The following is an 18,706-nucleotide window of genomic DNA, read 5'->3' as shown; positions in this document are numbered from 1 at the left end:
TAAACTTCCATTTTTCTTTGAGCCATTTGTCCGAATCTAACTTTTTCTACAGCAGGTGCCCCCCCTGCCCACACTGATCTCTCTGGTATCATCATGACCCCGGCTGCTCACCCTTCCAGTGAAGAGGCTGTTTAACCTGAGACACATTGGGACCGGCCACATGGCCCAGTTCCCATCTGCTGTCTTAAAGGGCAGGGCAGGCTAGGCCCTCCCCCACCAGCACTCAGTGAAATGAGTACTGAGAGAGAGAGAGTGGGGCAGCAGGGCCTGAGAGGACACACTGACCCTCACATCCACCTCCCTGTAGAGTGACACAGGGTGACAGGAGGACACCAAGCAACAGGCCTCACATGGGAGAGGATGAACAATGTTGAAGAGAATTCAACATAATATGTCTAAGCAACAGTCTGTTGTGTCATCAACCCTCCACCATCACCCCCCCGCCCCCCCACCCCTTTATGTGTTTTTACCTAAAATGGTTGTACTGTGGCTCTGCGTGCCACAACCCCTTCTTTTTAATAACATAGACAGTGTATGTCCCAGATAACAACAGCCCTAACGACAGCCAAGAGATACTTACAAATGTTTACTACCTCGTATAATTTTTCATAATCTGTTCAGATTATCCTGATCAAACAAAGGCTGGACTTTGTGTCCCCATTTTGGTGTATTAGTGGGGTTTTGGTAGACGTGCATAAGGTATTGTGTTGAGATTAGAGTACTGCTCCACACTGGGCCCACCAGTAAACACAGTCTGCCTCCACACTCATAGGACACACAGACAACAATAAGGACAGGGGTTTAAACACCCTGTCTACCCAATCAAATTCTGGACAACAACATGCAGATTACAGAAATATTCAACATAAAAAAAGAGAAACCAAAATCAAAACAACAACAAAAAAAAATCATATCATGTACTGTAAATGACAAAAATCACATGCATCCATATCAGTTGGATAAATCTAGCTGCTTTAAGAATCAAGAGTGGATGCTGATAGTAAAGGGGTGAGTAAAACTCTGTGATAAAGTCTATGTGACACCAGTCTATGCTGCGGTCCAGCATGCAGACATGATACAGTAGATCAGATAATAATGGGCTCACTCGATTCAGCAGGAGACTTGCTGCGTCGGATCGGACCAGGACTCTTGGAGCTCCTCCCACCTTTGGGTCCCTTCAGCACCCTGCATTCTGCTGGAGACACACACGCACACGCACACATACGCACACGCACACACATGCACACACACACGTACACACACGCACACACACACACACACACACACACACACACAGTGAGACCGTGAGTGAGCACAGTAGGGAGACAAAGGCCACAGTAACTACAGTAGTAACTTGAATGGCAACATTGATTAAAGGAACAGACTTTCATACAAACAAATTGACACAATGAGAACATGGAGACTTTACAATGGTAATTCATGGCCACATTGCACACAGATGTGAACATAATGCTGTCATTGTTGCTGCATTGTTCTAAGTCAGATTCATTGTGTGAAGCTTGCTGGGATTGGTCATATAGCTATATAGTGGCGTTCCTGTACTGTATGTGTATAGACATTATTCTATGTAATTTGATGAGGTTACTGTAAATTAGCTTTGTATGTATGTGTGGTGGTTTGTATGTACAATGGTGAGGCTTATTGTCTGCAGCTTTGTACTCTTTGTGGTGCAATATATTCTGGGTCATGGCATTAATCAGGGTAAATACAGTGCAGCATGGAGCCAACGACCACACAGACTCCAGGACCCCCTCCACCCCTCCCCTCCACCCCTCCACCCCTCCCCTCCCCTCCACCCCTCCCCTCCCCACACCACTCCTCTCTGCTCTCACTGCCACACAGTGTCTCTGTTCCTCCACCCTCTCTCTCTGTACTACACTGAATTTCTGTTCCTCCACCCTCTTCTTTTCTCTAGTGGCTCTTCTTCCTCTCTCCTTCTCTCTGTGTGAATGCTAATCACACTCCTTCCTTCCTGTCCTTCCTCTCTGCTCAGTGCTGCTGATCACACTGTGTGTATCTGTGTCCCCCCTCTCGTAACCTTCATGCACCAGGAGCCACAGACGCAGCCAGATGTCCATGTGCCAGTGCCTGTGTGAAATGCTACTGGGCATTCCCAAATCCTACAGATCCACAATCAGACCCTCTCTGCTCCTCTCCTCCCTCCCCTCCCCTCTCCTCCCCTCCCCTCCCCTCTCTTCCCCTCCCCTCTAACAGGATGTTCACCCTCTCTCCTCTCTGTCCCTAACAGATTGGTTTAGTCTGTGGGTATGAGTGTTTAGGAGACACCTGCTCTATTAGGCTCCCCAGAGAGAGCAAATGGAACAGCCCAAGTAGTCAATGGTATGCCAGGTTGGCATCATTTCAAATAGGGAATAAGATTTAAGCCCTATATAACGCAGTATATACGTCAACATACCTGTACTATATTTGGCAACATCTGATGATAAAGTACAGCAGTCTGTGTGATTGTTAACTGTATATATTCATTCTTTAAAGGGTTCTAAAGGTCTAAAGGTCTATGTTTGCTGAGCTGTAGGAGACTGAGGCCTGCCCTGCTGCTGAGTGTCATGGCCATAACACCATCTAATCTGTACGGGATCCAATTCTGCTTTTAGTGATGTTTATCAATGCAGAGTGTGTAGCAGACACTCCCCTCTGTGTCTTAGACAGGCCCATCAAATGTGGCTGACGCTTTGATCCGTAAATGCCATAAAATCACAGGATCCAAATGTATACCAAATATGGCGGTGTGAAATGATAGGCTTTAACTGTATCTGTGACAGCTCGGTGTCAGCATATTTGCCAATGGACCAATGCAGTGCAACTGTATGTGTAGAAGACAGGGCCAGGTCCCCTCCTCCTCCACCCGCCTGACCCCGCCCAGGCTAGCTCAGCGGTCTCTTGCAGATATGATGCCAGTGTGTGGCCCAATCCCACTGACCTTGGTTAATATAGCCCACCGGGGCTGATTTGGGTTTGGTTCCAGTGGGGTAGTGTGCTGAAAAAAAGGAACCACATCATTAAAGCACAATGTCCTTCACACCCAGACCAACTGTGGCACTCACTGAGAGAGGGGAGAGGGTCTGGTATGGACCCTGCCTCAAACCAATCACCCCTACATTGGTACTGGACACTGCATGAGAGTCCCTTATCTATTATGAGTTCTTCTATAGGAGGGAGTAGGGAAGTATAGTACATTGTGGGATAAGGGGCTGAATATGGGATTGGTATGAGATTGTGCAGTGGGCTGTTTGTAGTAAAAAAAAAAAAATGAAGACTTTGAAGCCGATAGGGAGAAAGCAGGCTTGGTACTGTAGCTCCTCTCCTGCACACAGTATCAGCACCACCATATTGTCTGGCCTAAACCTGTCACTACCAAGATTAATGGCTGTTCTTCTACCTATAACTATCCCCTGCCACATTCTCTCTCTCTCTCTCTCACACACACACACACACACACACACACACACACAAACACACACATATATACACACACACACACACACACACACACACACACACAAACACACACACACACACACACACACACACACACACAAACACACAGGCCACAGTAACTACAGTAGTGTCTTGAAAGGCCACATTGACTAAAGGAACAGACTTTCATACAAACAAATTGACACAATGAGAACATGGAGACTTTACAATGGTAATTCATGGCCACATTGCACACAGATGTGTCTATTCATTAGGCTAGAAGTACTTGCCCAATACAGTATGTAATCTGTTAAGTAAGTGTGTTGTAAAACACCAGAGAATGGCTATTCTATGTCCATCCCTTATGGCCCTTGCTGTTTGGCACATGAGAGCCCATAGAGTCTACTCATCAGTAAAATGGCTAAATCCAATTTGCATAGACTTCATTTAAATAATGAGCTCTAGGGCCATACTGATTTTAAAGACATAAGCTTTGGACAATATACCAAATCCTACTCCATGCTAAACCTACTGTGTCTGTATAGCAGCAGAGCTGAGGAGTAATGCCCTGCATGGCAGTATCAGGTTATCTTATAAGTATATTTTTAGACTAGTGGAAAATAGAAAGGGGAGAAAGGGAGGAGGTGATATAATGTGATGATGTTTTCTCTCTGCTATTTTGTGTGTGCGGACAGGTGTGTGTGCGTGTGTGAGAGAGAGAAATACAGTATGACAGTACCACAATCACAGATGGAACACTTCTTTCATTATATCGCAAGGAGTAACTTTTAAAATGTTGTAACTGTGTTCTTATGTTATTATGTCACATTCTTTAAGGCAATCATTTAAATGTAATATTGATGCAGAGGGACAATAGTTGTGGCTCGGGGGACTGTGATGACATGATATAGTGAAGTAGCAAGGCTCACCATTCTCATCAAGGGAAAAGTCATCCTGGGCGTAGCGGAACTTCTCTGGGCCACAGGCAATAAAGACATCATCATCACCAAAGAAGTCCTGAAGGCAGGTGACCTGGAGGATCCGAGACAATGGGATCATTTGAGAGAGCAGCTCTTCAACTATACAGGACATAACTGAATAGGATCCTAATATGACAGATCAGATATTCAGTCAAAGGTTCATTTTAGACATTGACCAGTGACAATGACCACCCATGACTGTACCTTTCTCACCATGTCAGAAACACCATTAACAGCAACACACACACAGACCTACAGACAGAGATCCTCATACTTCACTATGATTCTCTTTTTTTTAGCTTAAGTGCATGTTAACTGCTGACTCTGTACTAATTAAAAAAGATAATACACTTGCATTGGACCGTGATGAAGAGTTGCTCATAATTGTGGAGGTTTGAGATTATTGAATATCTGTGGGGTAAGCTCACAGAATGATCTTGTTTAACACCTCTTACAGTACATTTGGGATAGATGTATTATAAATGTATAGGGCTACTTAGACTGAAGGCTGAATGTAAAATGGCAAAATCCTTGATAAATCGCTTGTTTTGGACGCAACTCTGAAACCTTCAGTATATCTAAATAACCAAGGTTTATATCTAATGAGGTGGATCTCCTTCAGCCTTACAACATAGTCCCACACCAGACAGGATAGATATCTCCAGCCCTTTCACCCCTGGTTCTAATATAGAAAACCTCCCTACAACAGCCATAGGTTGGAACTTGTTTTCAGCCAATGGGAACACTTGATACATTAGCATGACTATTAAAGCCAGATCTCACATGTCACACACACAAAGCTGTAACGTTACTTCTCTCATAATGAGTCATTACTGTGTACCAGAGAGCTCAGTTTAGCCCCTCCTCCAGGCTCTTGTCCCCTCCACTGCAGCTGTTCACCACAGGCAATTTAGTACTCAGATGTCTCTGGCCACACCTTCTTAACACATCTCTCTGATAGCCCAGTTGCGTGGCCTAGCAGGCTTATTAGACCCTACCACACTCCACCTTCAAAACAAAGAAGAGACCCCTCTTGTCTCCATGGGGACAAGGGGACAAGGGGGCCATGCCAGCCAGAGGTTTAGACCCTGGAGGGTATAATACCCAGGATACACCAAAACCTCCTTTGTGAAGCACTCCCAAACTATGAGCTGCTGCTAATTCTGGAGCGCCCGCCCCACCCCGGCAGCTGCCATGTTGCTTGTATGCTATACGGGAAATGCTGCTAAAAGTGGAGGAGTGTCTGGTCGGCGTGGCGTCTGCCAGCTGGGCCCCCTCCATGTCCCATAGGACCCAGGGTCCATGGCATAGGCTGGGGTAGGAGTGGCACAGGGGGTATGAAGAGTCATTGATGACATTACAATACATAATCCCAATATTATTGCGTTTTCATTGTAGCTTTCTAATTAACAAACCGACTTTCATCAAAATGAATGGAGTGTTTCTTTATAGTCAATATTCTGAGCTTAGAGATAAATCACTTTTCTATTTGCTTCAATCTTGCAATTGCAGTTTGGCATTTATCTGCTATAAAGCTCTTATGGTGACATTTTACAGATGCCTCTCAGGTTGTCAATCATGTGTCAGATGGGGAGCGTGAGGGAGTCCCCTTGCCCCGTGCCACATCCCCCCAGTGGTGCTGATGGAGATGGGATGTAAATGGGGCCTCTCCGGGGGGGGGGGGGCTGGGTCCATGTGTCAGTCCCTCTGATGAAAAACACCCAATCACGGCTGGCCCCAGTGGACCGGGCTCCCCAGCTGCACCGCTAATGCAATCAATTCAGCGAGGGAAGGGAGAGGAGGGGGAATGCAGGCCACAGGGCTCTTTGGTGGAGCCTCTATTAGGCCACAGTAAGACTATGGTTCATATCGGTCCATCCCCCACCCACCCCCCATGCTTTTGTTAAGGGTCACTAAGGTCTGAACCGAGGTCATTAGAGTGATGGAAATGCAACAGACAGGCTAAGCAGAATAACTACTTCAGTAAACGAAAGGAGATATATAGAGATAGATATAAAGGTCAATAGAAAGTAAGTCTTTCATGTTCCACTTCATGCAGTAATGTCCAACATAAAGTAAAGTATACACTGGTGTAAGTGTATTCTATGGTTTATTCATGCAAGGTCAGCAACCAGAGAGAGTATTCTATCATGCGCATGTATCAAATCATATCAATACAATCAGCGACCTTGGACATGATAAGGCTGTAGTAGTCTGAGAAGGAATTCACTTCTGAGAAAAACACTGGATGTCCTAGCCAACAAGAGGCCTTTTTGGAAACAAGCTGTAGTGTATGGGATACAAATGTCATTATTGGGTTGCTGCAGTAATGGAAATAGCATACTCTTAACCACAGTGAGCCCCGGATAGAGTCAGCATTTCCAGACATACCCTTCCTTCGGTCCAGACACAGGTTAGCTGCTCTTACACTACCACCAGATGGGAGGGAAGCAACTGATGTCCATCTCTGATATCCCAACTACTTTACATCCCACCAGTTTTTATGGTCATTTTGTATCCTCTCACCCCACCTCACCCCATTATGTATCAAATGAAAGTTTGTTTGTTTATGCACAAACAATCAAGCACAGCCACCACCACCATAACAGTACTAGTTAGCCAGCTCAGCATGGCTGAGAGGAGATGTCATACAGCCTGACAGGCTCTCTGTTTATGCGTGTGGATTTGTGCTGACACACGTAGAGCTAATTGACTGCGGTGCTCTTGATTATGGAGATGGCTCGTCTGACCTGACAGCACTGTCACTAGGACAAACATGGTGACAGGTTAGGAGGGTCTGGGAGGGGACAGGGAGGTGAGGGACAAGAACGTAAGACAGGGGCAGAGCTGTGAATAGAGGCAGGCAGGACTCCATCTTGTTAAAGACGTTTTACACACACAGAGAGGAATGTGTGTACATTGTAGATGGAAGTGGGTTGGAGCCCAGGTCCGAGGCAGCATAGACACCAGCCTAATTCTGCCTGGGCCTGGTTCCACCAGCTCACATAAGGAGCTGTGTCGCACCAAGGTGAGATGGGGCCACTGACCCTCATCTGTCAGCTCCTGTCACCCCTCAGCCCTGCAGACACAACAGCTTACACAGGCACGTCAGCCAACCTCGCCACAGGGAGGAGAGAGAGAGGCTGCACACACACGTCAAATACTCTGATCACCACAGAGTTTTACCAAGCCATTACCAGAGCAAATAGTAAGGGGGGTGGGGGAGTTGGATTTATACTGTATGGGTAATTCAAATCATGCTTTTGTTTGCATCTGACTCTCGTGAAAGTAGTCATCCTGATTCCTGAGAGATTACAGTTGTCACCTGAATCAAATTAATAAATGACTGCATTCTGATTTCCCTCCAAACCAAAGAATCAACACGAACAAAGGCCATATGACGTGTCCCTAGCTGTGCAATGTAATTACATGGGTAGTTCCATAGTTACAGTACTAAATTGTATTGTTACACAATACTCACAACTGCAATTGTGTGCAATTACACATTCTTCCTCTCAGTCTAGACGATTACTTAAGATTAAGCAGGAACATCAATATATTTCTACATATTAAATTATGCTTACTGCTTACCGCCATAGGCATAGATCTATATCTCTCCTGTATCTATGGCTCTGTGAGACTGTTCTCTGGAGAGCTACAGTCACATTGCTAAATAGTAAGGTTTAGGACCAAGAGGAGGAGGCTGTGGATGACAGCCCAGCAGGCAGTGGTGATGTGATCTGAGTGGATGGGAGAACGGCCACAAACATGGAGGAACGAGGAGGGGGGTGACCTTCAGCACGGGTAAGCGTGTGAGACTGGCCACCAGCATGCATGCACGCAGACACACACACACACACACACACACACACACACACACACACACAGAGCTGGAGGCACTCAGCGATGGGAGGGGAGTGACTGTCTAGACCACCAACAGACAGTCACAGAGAGGAAAGAGATGACTGCGGCCTCAACGGAGGAAGACATCAAGGCCAATCAACAGCTGGCTCTTCAGCGCAGCAGTGACATCGCCATCGCCACTCAGAGAACGAAGATCTACTTCAAAGACAGTAGTAAAAAAAAAGTCAACTCAACAGGGTCTGAGGATCAGAATGACAATCCGTTCCACATTGAAATCCAGCCCATTGAAAATAACATGACGTCAGAAGACGGTTTTGGGACAAGCTCTTTCTCACTCTACTATTGGCCAAAGCCGTTTTTAACTCAACCATTTGTCTGATCAGAAGTATGTTAATTTGGATTAGTATAACACTGTAACTAAATATCTCCACTCAGAGGACTTTGTGAATGAGCACTTAAGGGGTTAATCCTTTAGCCCTGATAGTATTAAACACAGTGGTGCAGTGGTAGAGCTCAGCTCAGCCTGGCTGTGTGTGTCTGTGTGTGGAGACTCAGTCTCAGAGTGATGGAGCACTGCACCAACACTGCCTGCATCCCCCTCTACATCCTCAGGACTGGGGGAGGGGACAGGGGGAGGACCATAAACCTTCTGGACAGGATAACTCTCATCTGTAGCCGGGCGCATTACCATAATCGCATTCACACATCATGTAGAAACCCATTTGAGCTGTACCACTGCCCACTAACACTCATAAAACACGGAGCAGCAAACAAAGCAGAATAAGTGGAATCGATGAAGAAGAGTAACCACGGCAACAGACGCACAGGCTCCACACTGGGATTCGGAGAATTCAAACTCCTAGCCCTGGCCATGTCATCTCCTGCTTAGAGGTTTGGACAGACAGACTTCCACTCTCTCCTGCTACAGCGTGTCCACGACAGCAGTCAAGGTTACACAGTTAGGTTAATTACTATTGGAGGCCTTCCAGGTACTCAGCAGCTCATCTCCTGGGCACAGACTTAAAGTTACAGCTACAGTGTGCCTTTACACTGACTGAGAGAATACTGGTTTATTTTTATGAAATAACAATGAACAGGACGTTTTGGGTTTGACGGTTTTGTCAAGTTGTTTCTTGATAGAACCAAAAACTCAAAGGACCAGAGTGACCATGTGTGAGTGCAGAGGCAGACAGAGGTAGCCAGCTCAGGAGATGATGTCATCCCAATCTGCCTACTGCCTCCCAGGCCTGGCTGGCTAAAATGGCCATACCAGTGTAATCCCATTAGAGCTAATCCCAGCTCTGTGGCTCTCTCCTGGGTACGGTCACCCTGCTCCATACCCTGGCTTCCACCCCCCTCTCTCCCCTGTCCCTGGCTTCCCCCCCCCCCTCTCTCTCCCCTGTCCCTGGCCTTCTGAAGGCTGGGAGTGGTGAGGAGACACGGGGGGGCTAGGGTGACTCCACTAATGAAGCTGTATGGGTACAATGACACCCGCACTCACTGATTGGGTGTGAAATTGCTTGAGGGCCCTGAGAATGTGTGTAATCCAAACATTATCTCCCATTGTCATTCAACAGGGAAAATAGTGTTTTTGACTAATCCTATCCGAGCCTGGGACAGTGTCCAAAATGGCTGAGGGGTGAGTGAAGTTTCACACACAGACACACAGACACACAGACACACACACACACACAGACACACACACACACACACACACACACACTAGTCTGTATAAATCCATAGTCCTGTCTTTGGAATCAGGTGATCATTGATACAAATCATCTACTCATTTGTACCACTGATCAGGTGATATGTGTGGAATATACCATGTATTAGGCCCTATAACCTCTGTTATGTGTTTACTGTGTCGTCCTATTGACACTGTTTATTACATGTAGCTCTGCAGCAGCTTCTACGTACACAGCTGATAAGATAAACTGAACAGGGTGGCATCTTCACCCGTTGCCATGGACACAGATGATTAATTCTTGTTTTACCTCTGCCTGTTACAGTATGTGGATATGATACATAGAAATCGGGTGTACAGATTTCAGTTAAGTGTCAAAGTCTATTTCATAGTACAGTACAAAAATAAAAAGCAGTATTTTGAAACAGAAAATACCGAAGGAAAAAAGACCATCGTCACGGTTTCTTGTCAATCCTAGAAAAAGCCATCGTACATGACATCATAGATCAACGCCCCCAGCCATCACACTGAATATAAGGATCTACCAAACAACTTATGCAGCCAAGCAAACATTCTTTTATCTTAATTAATATTAATGACACAATTAGCTTTGTTTCTGCACTGGCTGCAGGCTCACTACATTTTAAGTGTGGTGTGGTGTATTTTAATTTTGTGAAACCACTTAAAGAAAAATAGAACAGCACAATGGGGTAGGACTTGGTTTTTGATCCCGAACAACGTATGTCCCTGTATCCTTGAGGGTATTTGATAAACAGAAACAACTAACATCACAACATGTCTTCCACGAGGGACCAATGTTTGTTTGAGCCTAAACTAATAACACAGTCAAAGGGAGGGAGTCAGCAGCAATGAGTGTTGACTATGGCCTTTGTTCAGTGTGACTAGTGGTCTTGAGAGGAGCGTAGAACTGGTTAGAGCAGAGCCAAGGAGAGGGCGAGGCTGCCCAGCCCCTGACAGACTCAGTGCTACCACTGCAGCTCCTTCTCTCCTGTAATCCCCTCCCTGTTAAACGTTGAGAGCAGGAGAATGATTAGTCTTGTACTTCAGCTCTCAGGGGTGCCAACGAGAAGCTGACATATGCAAAATGGAGCCTTATCAGTAGCCACTCACAGGGTGTTTGCGTGGTGATTTCCATAAATCAGGAGTAAGTCTGGGGAGGGAGAGATCTCACATTCTGCTGCTCTCTTCTGCACTTAAAAGGGATGCAGTGTTTGGGTGGTGGAGTGGAATAGTTTGCTTACTCTACCAGTCTATCCAATCCCCTCACTTTAAGTGATGTGGTCCCATGTGCATGTCAGGGCTCTTTATGGAATTGTTAAAACAAATGTAAACTTGTGTCATTGAGGAATACATGACCCATATTTGCTGTACTGTATGTGTTTTTGAAAGCATAGAACAAAAGCATCATCACACTATCATCCTGGGACTGAGGCCACAAAAAGGAATATGACAGTAAAAAAAAAAAACATTCTACACTGACAACCACTGAGTATCCTCTTTTTTTAGGCAAGTTGAAGCAAACAGCTGTGTACAGCGTACCTGCAGCTGAAATGTGAATATCACAGTCCCTTTGAGCAAAGGCTATAGTCAAGAAAGGGCATGCCAGCTTGAGGAATATTCACATGAGGGAATCATCTCTCTGTCTGAAAAGGTCAGCCCAACTTGTCATCTAGAGTCACCTAGCAACAGTACCTAGAGAAGCTGTAGGAGGAAGCAACATTCACTTTTAAGATGTTTCAATATTTGTCAGATGGGTAGTCTTGTGATAATGTTCGGTACAACATGTGGGTCATTCCATAAACAAAGGGGCCAAAGTGTGAGATCAGGGTCAACATTTCAAAATGTTTTAATTCCAATTGTGTTGTTATTTTCATGCAGTCTTGTTACAGGAATACAAGTCAAGACAGTCAAAATAGCTTTTTTCATTGTGCCAGTGCCTTTTCCCCATTGTTTTCAATGTAAGGATGTATTTTGCACCTTCCTCAACGATGTATATTAGATGTATAATTTTATGTCACACGATGTTTGCTTCTGTGACGACACCAAGCATAAGAAAGCATTAAGCATACGTTTCCAAATCAATTACTACATTTTCTTGGGTGTTGCTATGTTCCCTCATTATACCTTGATGTAATTACAACCAATAATGTGTCTTTTCATTAACACTGACATGTTAAGAGGACTCCAAAGATGTCCACATCAAGAAATCCTCACTGGCACCCTTATTTATGGAATGACATTACACTATTGACACTACAGTATGTCCATCTCATCATGCCTATATGAAGTAGACCTATATCTGTATCTAGACTTTAAGACCCCTCCCTCCCCAGTCTAAAGCAGCAGTAGTGTGTGTCCTGCTGAGTGCCTGGCCCCTCCCTGACTCCAGGTGGCCCCCACCCCTCTACCCCACCAAGCCCACCCCTAATCCCTGCCTTACCAGCTGTCAGGACCACATGTCCCCCAAAACCACCAACACAACCAGCAGCTATGCAGGGACCCCACAACTACAACAACTGAATTATTCAAAGCTCTTTTCTTGAATGACACAATTCCAAACAATGGTCCACAGTCCCAGATGCTTCACAAATCGATGGCTGTGGATTAGTGAGTAAGTAATAAAGTCAATGTGTCTCTAGCCTACATTCACCTCATAGGAAAATGGAGAGTGCCCTTAAGCCTATGGAAATTCTATCATCTCTCTCAATTGCAGTGAAAACATGTGTTTTCCTTCCAATCTCAAGTCTAAGAAACAGTGGAGACCCAATAACCTTGGTCCAGAAGTTTTGCCTTTTAAGGAATTCATTTCCAGAACCTTCAAGTTGCTAGAGGCACAGCTCTAGCAGAGAGAAGGTAGCCCACAATAGATCACTTCAAAAACTGCTCATATAACAGGAATTACATAACTTCTATAGAATACTGTATCATTACTCTGAAGTGGAATGTGGTGGATTCTCTGAGTCATATTATACACATCAATAAGAATCATAAAATAGGTATGCATCCCTGCCTTCCAGATAGCAGAGGTCATATTTAAACATATTTATATTTAGTCATACTTAGACGGCTAAAAATGGACACTGCATGTACTACAAACAAGGCCACATTTGGACTATTAATTACAATCAGTTCTTATGTCACTACTAATGCCAGCTGGATTAAAATAAAAATGCACAATTCTTTAATCAACACAGTGTTGAAAGACAGAATTCAGAATATGTATTTGAATAAACTGTGAACCACCTTTCATGATTTACTTTCCTCAAGACTTTGTCTGAGAAATAAAGACTGTAGTTGTGTCTGAGTGAAAGCAAAGTGATCTCTTGTTAGATAATAGCTCAACATCAAACTCTCCTTTACTACGACCTTCATTACTGAGCCAAATCCGACAAGCAGCAGGAAACATCTCCCCATTCCCTGCTCTTGAATCTTCCCTCATTGTACCACAGCCATGGGGGTTTGGCTCCATAAATGCATTTATTCACATATCAGTTGTGGTCGGAAATGAATGAACAACTGATGAGCCCCAAGGTATCTTCTCTCTGTCTCTACATTTCTGCCTCGATGCCATCCTTACTGTTGCCCTGAGCAACTATGTTAATTAATCTCCATGCTCAACTAATGCAGAGCAATTACTGCGTTTTGGCTGTGAGGTGAGGTGGGTCGCTAATGTAATCAGGAGGAAGCAGAGGCACTTGTCTGGGACACGGGGAGGGATCAGACTTATCTTATCATCACTTGAGACTCACAACCAATGATAATGAGCATCCAAAAAGACCAATGATTAGAAATCAATGAAGCAACAATCACTGATTACATTATTATCAAAGATCTGAAAGAGATGCCAGAGGGCGACAGATATGTCTGCTCTCTGTTACATGCAGCTGTTTCATGAGCATCACAGCAAAGTCATATAACTTCAGTGTTTCCAGTGAGGAAACACCACTATAATGGTATTGGTACAGATTGAGAAAGAATCATTTTAAAAGGGAGATAATTATGAATATCACACTATCATAAAAACACGCAGGTGACTAATACCGCTTAGCATGAATGAAGAATAACAACAACAAACTTTGCGAGATCTTTGTGGAAGTTCTCCTGGGTATTTCTTGTCAGGTGACAAGTGAGGCAAGTCGATAGGCTCTGATATCTATTGATCTGCCCTGGAGGCTGTGTGGCTTTGTGATCTGTGGTTTTCTAAAACCTATCCGTGTGTGTGCCAGCAGAGCAACAGCCAGCAGGCCACCCCATCACTGCTGTGCTCTGCAGAAAGGAGAGAGGGGAGACAATAGAAGGGCCTCCTATCTACAGGACCAAGTAACCATGGTAAATCATCTAGGCAGCTCTATTTAACAACATCTCAGATACACTCTATCTTCTGCCTGCATGCACACCGGCTATGATACCATGAAACAAAGCAAGCAGCATGTGAAATATTAAAGCCCTTGGAACATAGAATATAACTGGTGTGCATGCTGCAGCTTTCTCAGAAGCAGAGGCAGTGAGATGTAGTGTGTGTGTGTGTGTGTGTGTGTGTGTGGGGGGGGGGGTTATAATGTATAGCAGATGACAAAATAGGAAAAAAATACTTTGGAACATACTATAATAATACTGTAGGCCTACCTAAATACAGTATATAATATGTATGTAGGTTTAAGCTGTCTCTGCTTGCAATTGTGTGAGCCACCATTACCGCACTATGAACCAGCAAAGTGAGAAGCTTACAGCGAGAACGTAAAGGACTAGCCTTATTTCAGTCAGAAACAGTAGACCTGACCATGCACCGCTGCCCTGAGGGTAACTCCCACTCTATTCTCCCACTGCAGCCTCCTGAACATGATCGATAGTGTGGGCTCTGAAGCCTGCAGAAAACGGGTCATTTTTATCTTCACAAAAACACAGCATTTCTCTCACCACCGCCTGAGTGCTGACTTGATAAAGCACTGTGTTGCTTTTTCTTATTGATTCTGCTGAAAGTATAACTCTACGTGCTTTAGCCTTTAATGACATATGTTCCTTAAATGTTTAATAGAATGGATGACCGCAGTGCCTTTTTCAAACTAGGCTTCAATGCCTTTGTTTCAGTTACTTTAATAGAAAGGATGGATTTGCAAATTAATTAGACCACCAGACATTCCTTCGACTGGGACAATTCCCTGCACTAATAAAGGACAGAAATAATTGATGTAATCTCCTCAGGTATCTGACTAAGAACAACAGTATTTAGTTAATATGGAGATTTAGAAATAGCATTTGTGTCATAAATGACCTGGGCTCTCAATACCTAAGAGGGGGTTTCCTCTTGAACAACAGATTTAGAAAGCTGTGCAAGTGAGGGGGTTCAGAGGACAGTTAAAGAGACAGTAATGGTAGTCTTCAGCATCTAGCCTATACGACTTCACCATACAAACACATATGGATCTAATGATTCACTACCTCGATATGGCCCCTCCATCTGATAAGACTTATCACATAGCATTGCATTTGAAAATATGATCAGTGTCCCCTTGCTTGCCACACAAGGTTCTATCCATTTACAACGAGCAGTCAGACACCAACAGTTGATTACAGATTACAGATTACAGTATTTGACTGCATGTACTGTATGCTGAGCTGTTTCGTCTCATGCTAAGCATCAGATCATGTATTGACAACTCATATTTTCCTACACATGATCAATACAGCTACTTGGGCAATACACATGCATACAGTTGAGCAATGGGCACTGACTCTGTGTCCCATCTACATTCTCACAGAATATACAGTAGATCATGGAACGACTCTATGGGGAGGACTGGTGGCTGCCATATAGGCCAATAACAATGCACTCCTCTGACACCATATAGCTTTGTGTTTGAATGTCAGAGCCTAATCCAGGCGATGCATTGAAAAAGAGATTATTTCATAGTAGTGTAAATCAGCGTTCTCTGGGGGAAGAAACCCTCAAAGTCCATAGTCAGCTCTCTGACAGCTAGAAGACCATTTTGGTCCCGGAGAGTTTGGGAAGGGATCAAGCATGTCAGCAAAGGAGTGTCCCGGAGGATGTTTTTCCAAAGTTCCGCCACAGTTTTTGTATAAATGACTTAGTTTCACAATATTAGGGCATTTTGGTTCATCATATTAAACGATGGTGATTCCTTGAACAATTACAAATAATTCTGCACCTCAACAGAACAGAGAATTGGCATCATAATCTTTGATTCAGGAGCCTCGTCTTAGAACCACAGATTTACTATAGTACATTACCTTCCCAGCAGCAGCCAGAAAATACCTATTTTAAAAAATGAATGAATGCCCTTATCAGTAACAACAGTTTTTCTGTGGGAGGTAGGGAGAATGCCTGTGATATTTTGGTTCTACCGCCGCTTTGAAGACAGAGGAGAGGCAGCGAAGAGCCTAGTTTGCCGGGCTTAGGGATAAGACAGGCCCATGGAAAGGAAGGATTAAGCGGATTTAGAGCCAGCATCGTGGGTGTGCACTCACATCACAAAATATGCTGTTTCTATCTTAGTCACTGTTCTGTAACTTAATAAAAAAGTACTTGATAGCTGAGATGATGACACTGCGGATGCTCCACAGGGAGTGAGATCACAGAGTTGGTTCGGTCACCTGCATGTCAGAGGTAAACACGACCATTCTCTAGTCGAAACTGCAACAGCTGTTTCATGCTGCCTGGGATCTTTTGAAGCCTTTGTAAGAATGAGACATGTGACAAAGGAAAAATAGGTCTTCATATCAGTGAATGACAACTAAAATTGAGATGCTTTTCTTTGGTAAAAAAGAATGTGTCTACCTGCCCTATTTACAGTGCATTGTCACAATGTGTACTCTCAGGGAGGAGTTCCTACATCAAATGGGAAACAGGTCGGACTTTCACATCGGCAGTGAGCACAGACCATTGATGAGGTTCAAACAATCATGGGAAATCATGGGAAAACGACGACACTCCAACTTGGATGTTGTGGGTTTATTTTGGGATGAAAGGGCGCCAAAATCAAGGATGAGAGAAATGAGCCAGGGCACATTCAGCAAACAGACACTAAACAGAGGAAGGGGACAAAGGCCGGCATGCAGCATCAGCAAATTCAGCCTCACTGTATTGTTGGTGAGAATGGTGAGTGTCACGGGAGGTCGGCTCACAGCCTCTTTGTGACGGGTTTAGTGCTGTATTAGCCATGCATTTCAGCCTGCTCTCTGGGTGGCTTCACATAGTGTGCAGAGTTGGGATGAGTAGACGAACTACAGCTACGTGTTACTTCATCAGACTTTAAAGTGAGCACTAGTAACGGCAACTGTCAATCTATCGCCTTTCGATCTGAAATATGGTCCCTGCTGTGGTGTTTGTAACAGGCAAGATCATTAATTACTGCAGAAACTGCTCACACAGACACACAGACAGACAGACACACACACAGACAGACTCACACAGACACAGATACAGATACAGACACAGACAGACACACACACACACACACACACACACACACACATACAGACAGACTCACACAGACACAGACACAGACACAGACACAGACACAGACACACACACACACACACACACACACACACACACACACACACACACACACACACACACACAAACACACACACACACACATACACACAGTAATTACTGATCAGGAAGCATAGAGGTGGATATTGTACCTTTTCCATTTGTTACTTGAGCTCTTCAGCGGGTAATCTGATCTGGCCCTGGCGAGGTATAATTACCTCATATTCTAGTCTGTTAATAGGGGTGCAGAATGTCAGCAGGCCAGAGTCTGAATGGGGAAGGGGAAGCAGGGTCAGCACCACGGACAGCATACAAAGCCCCTCTACCCACCTTCTCTCTTTAGTACTCTAGTAATTGAGTTGGTCCTCTATATCAGAAAGCCTAAGGCAAGGGGAGAGGGCAGAGAGAAGGCTGTAGCTGCCAGAGCGTATCTGGGTTGAGGTTGTTATGACATTCAAGACCTTTAGCTTGAGTATGCTCCACTGACAGAGGACATTAAAACCATATACTGGCATCCTAATCAAAATACACACTCATGGAAATCCCTGACGGAAAAACCTTTTTTGGTTCAAATAATGACATAGTTTCTTGCAAGAGACAAAAATATGCCTTAAAATCGTTTACCCAGTCATGTGTTTTTTTTTCTCTCCTAAATTGCATAATGCTTCCCTTCACATATTTGACTGTGTCTTTTAATCTTGTTATCTATCAAATGAAAAACATCTGGAGGAGATCATCTGATTTAAGTGCAGCGCTCTCTTTCTAGACTTTTCTCTCTCTATCGGACAACCCGAAGAAGACCACACAAAAGCGGCCAGGGTCATAGGTCACAAGACCATGATGTGTGTGATAAAACAATCTATGCATCTAGTGCTGCATGACAATTGGCCATACTCGTCATCCATACAGACAGACCATGCTTAACGCATGGACATACCTATCATTGGACCATCATGTCCACTGGTCATTACAACCTTGACACCCTATATGCTATCCACTGATACTTAAACCGTGACCTTAATGGTCATTACAATTAACCTTTCTTCTTCTAAACCGAGCTAACCATTCAATGATGGGGTCATTTCCCTGCAGTGGCAGATCTTGTGCTCTGGTCATCATCAGCCCATCCTTGGTGTTCCTGTTTGTCAGTTTAACAGTGTTGAGGGCAGCAGTAGAACA

The 18,706-nt window shown here is 44.4% G+C and overlaps 1 protein-coding gene across 2 annotated transcripts in view; it reads right to left on the bottom strand.

The window, feature by feature from the left end:
- Positions 1 to 475: 475 nt before the first annotated feature.
- LOC310818310 (neuronal migration protein doublecortin-like) overlaps positions 476 to 18,706 on the bottom strand; it is a 36,352-nt gene continuing 18,121 nt past the window's right edge. Inside the window, exons 4-6 of one of the 2 annotated variants that reach the window (XM_083689199.1) lie at positions 4,389 to 4,491; positions 2,963 to 3,019; positions 476 to 1,195 (exon numbers count right to left, since the gene is read on the bottom strand). In XM_083689199.1, coding sequence (XP_083545325.1) covers positions 1,086 to 1,195; positions 2,963 to 3,019; positions 4,389 to 4,491 — 270 coding nt within the window. In that variant the 3' untranslated portion in view covers positions 476 to 1,085. The remainder of the gene's footprint in view (positions 1,196 to 2,962; positions 3,020 to 4,388; positions 4,492 to 18,706) is intronic. The other variant, XM_083689200.1, reaches the window with a different exon arrangement.

Source organism: Argentina silus (genome assembly GCF_951799395.1).
Source record: "Argentina silus genome assembly, chromosome: 2".
NCBI classification, from domain to species: Eukaryota; Metazoa; Chordata; class Actinopteri; order Argentiniformes; family Argentinidae; genus Argentina; species Argentina silus.
This window is presented reverse-complemented; position numbering and strand designations above follow the sequence as displayed.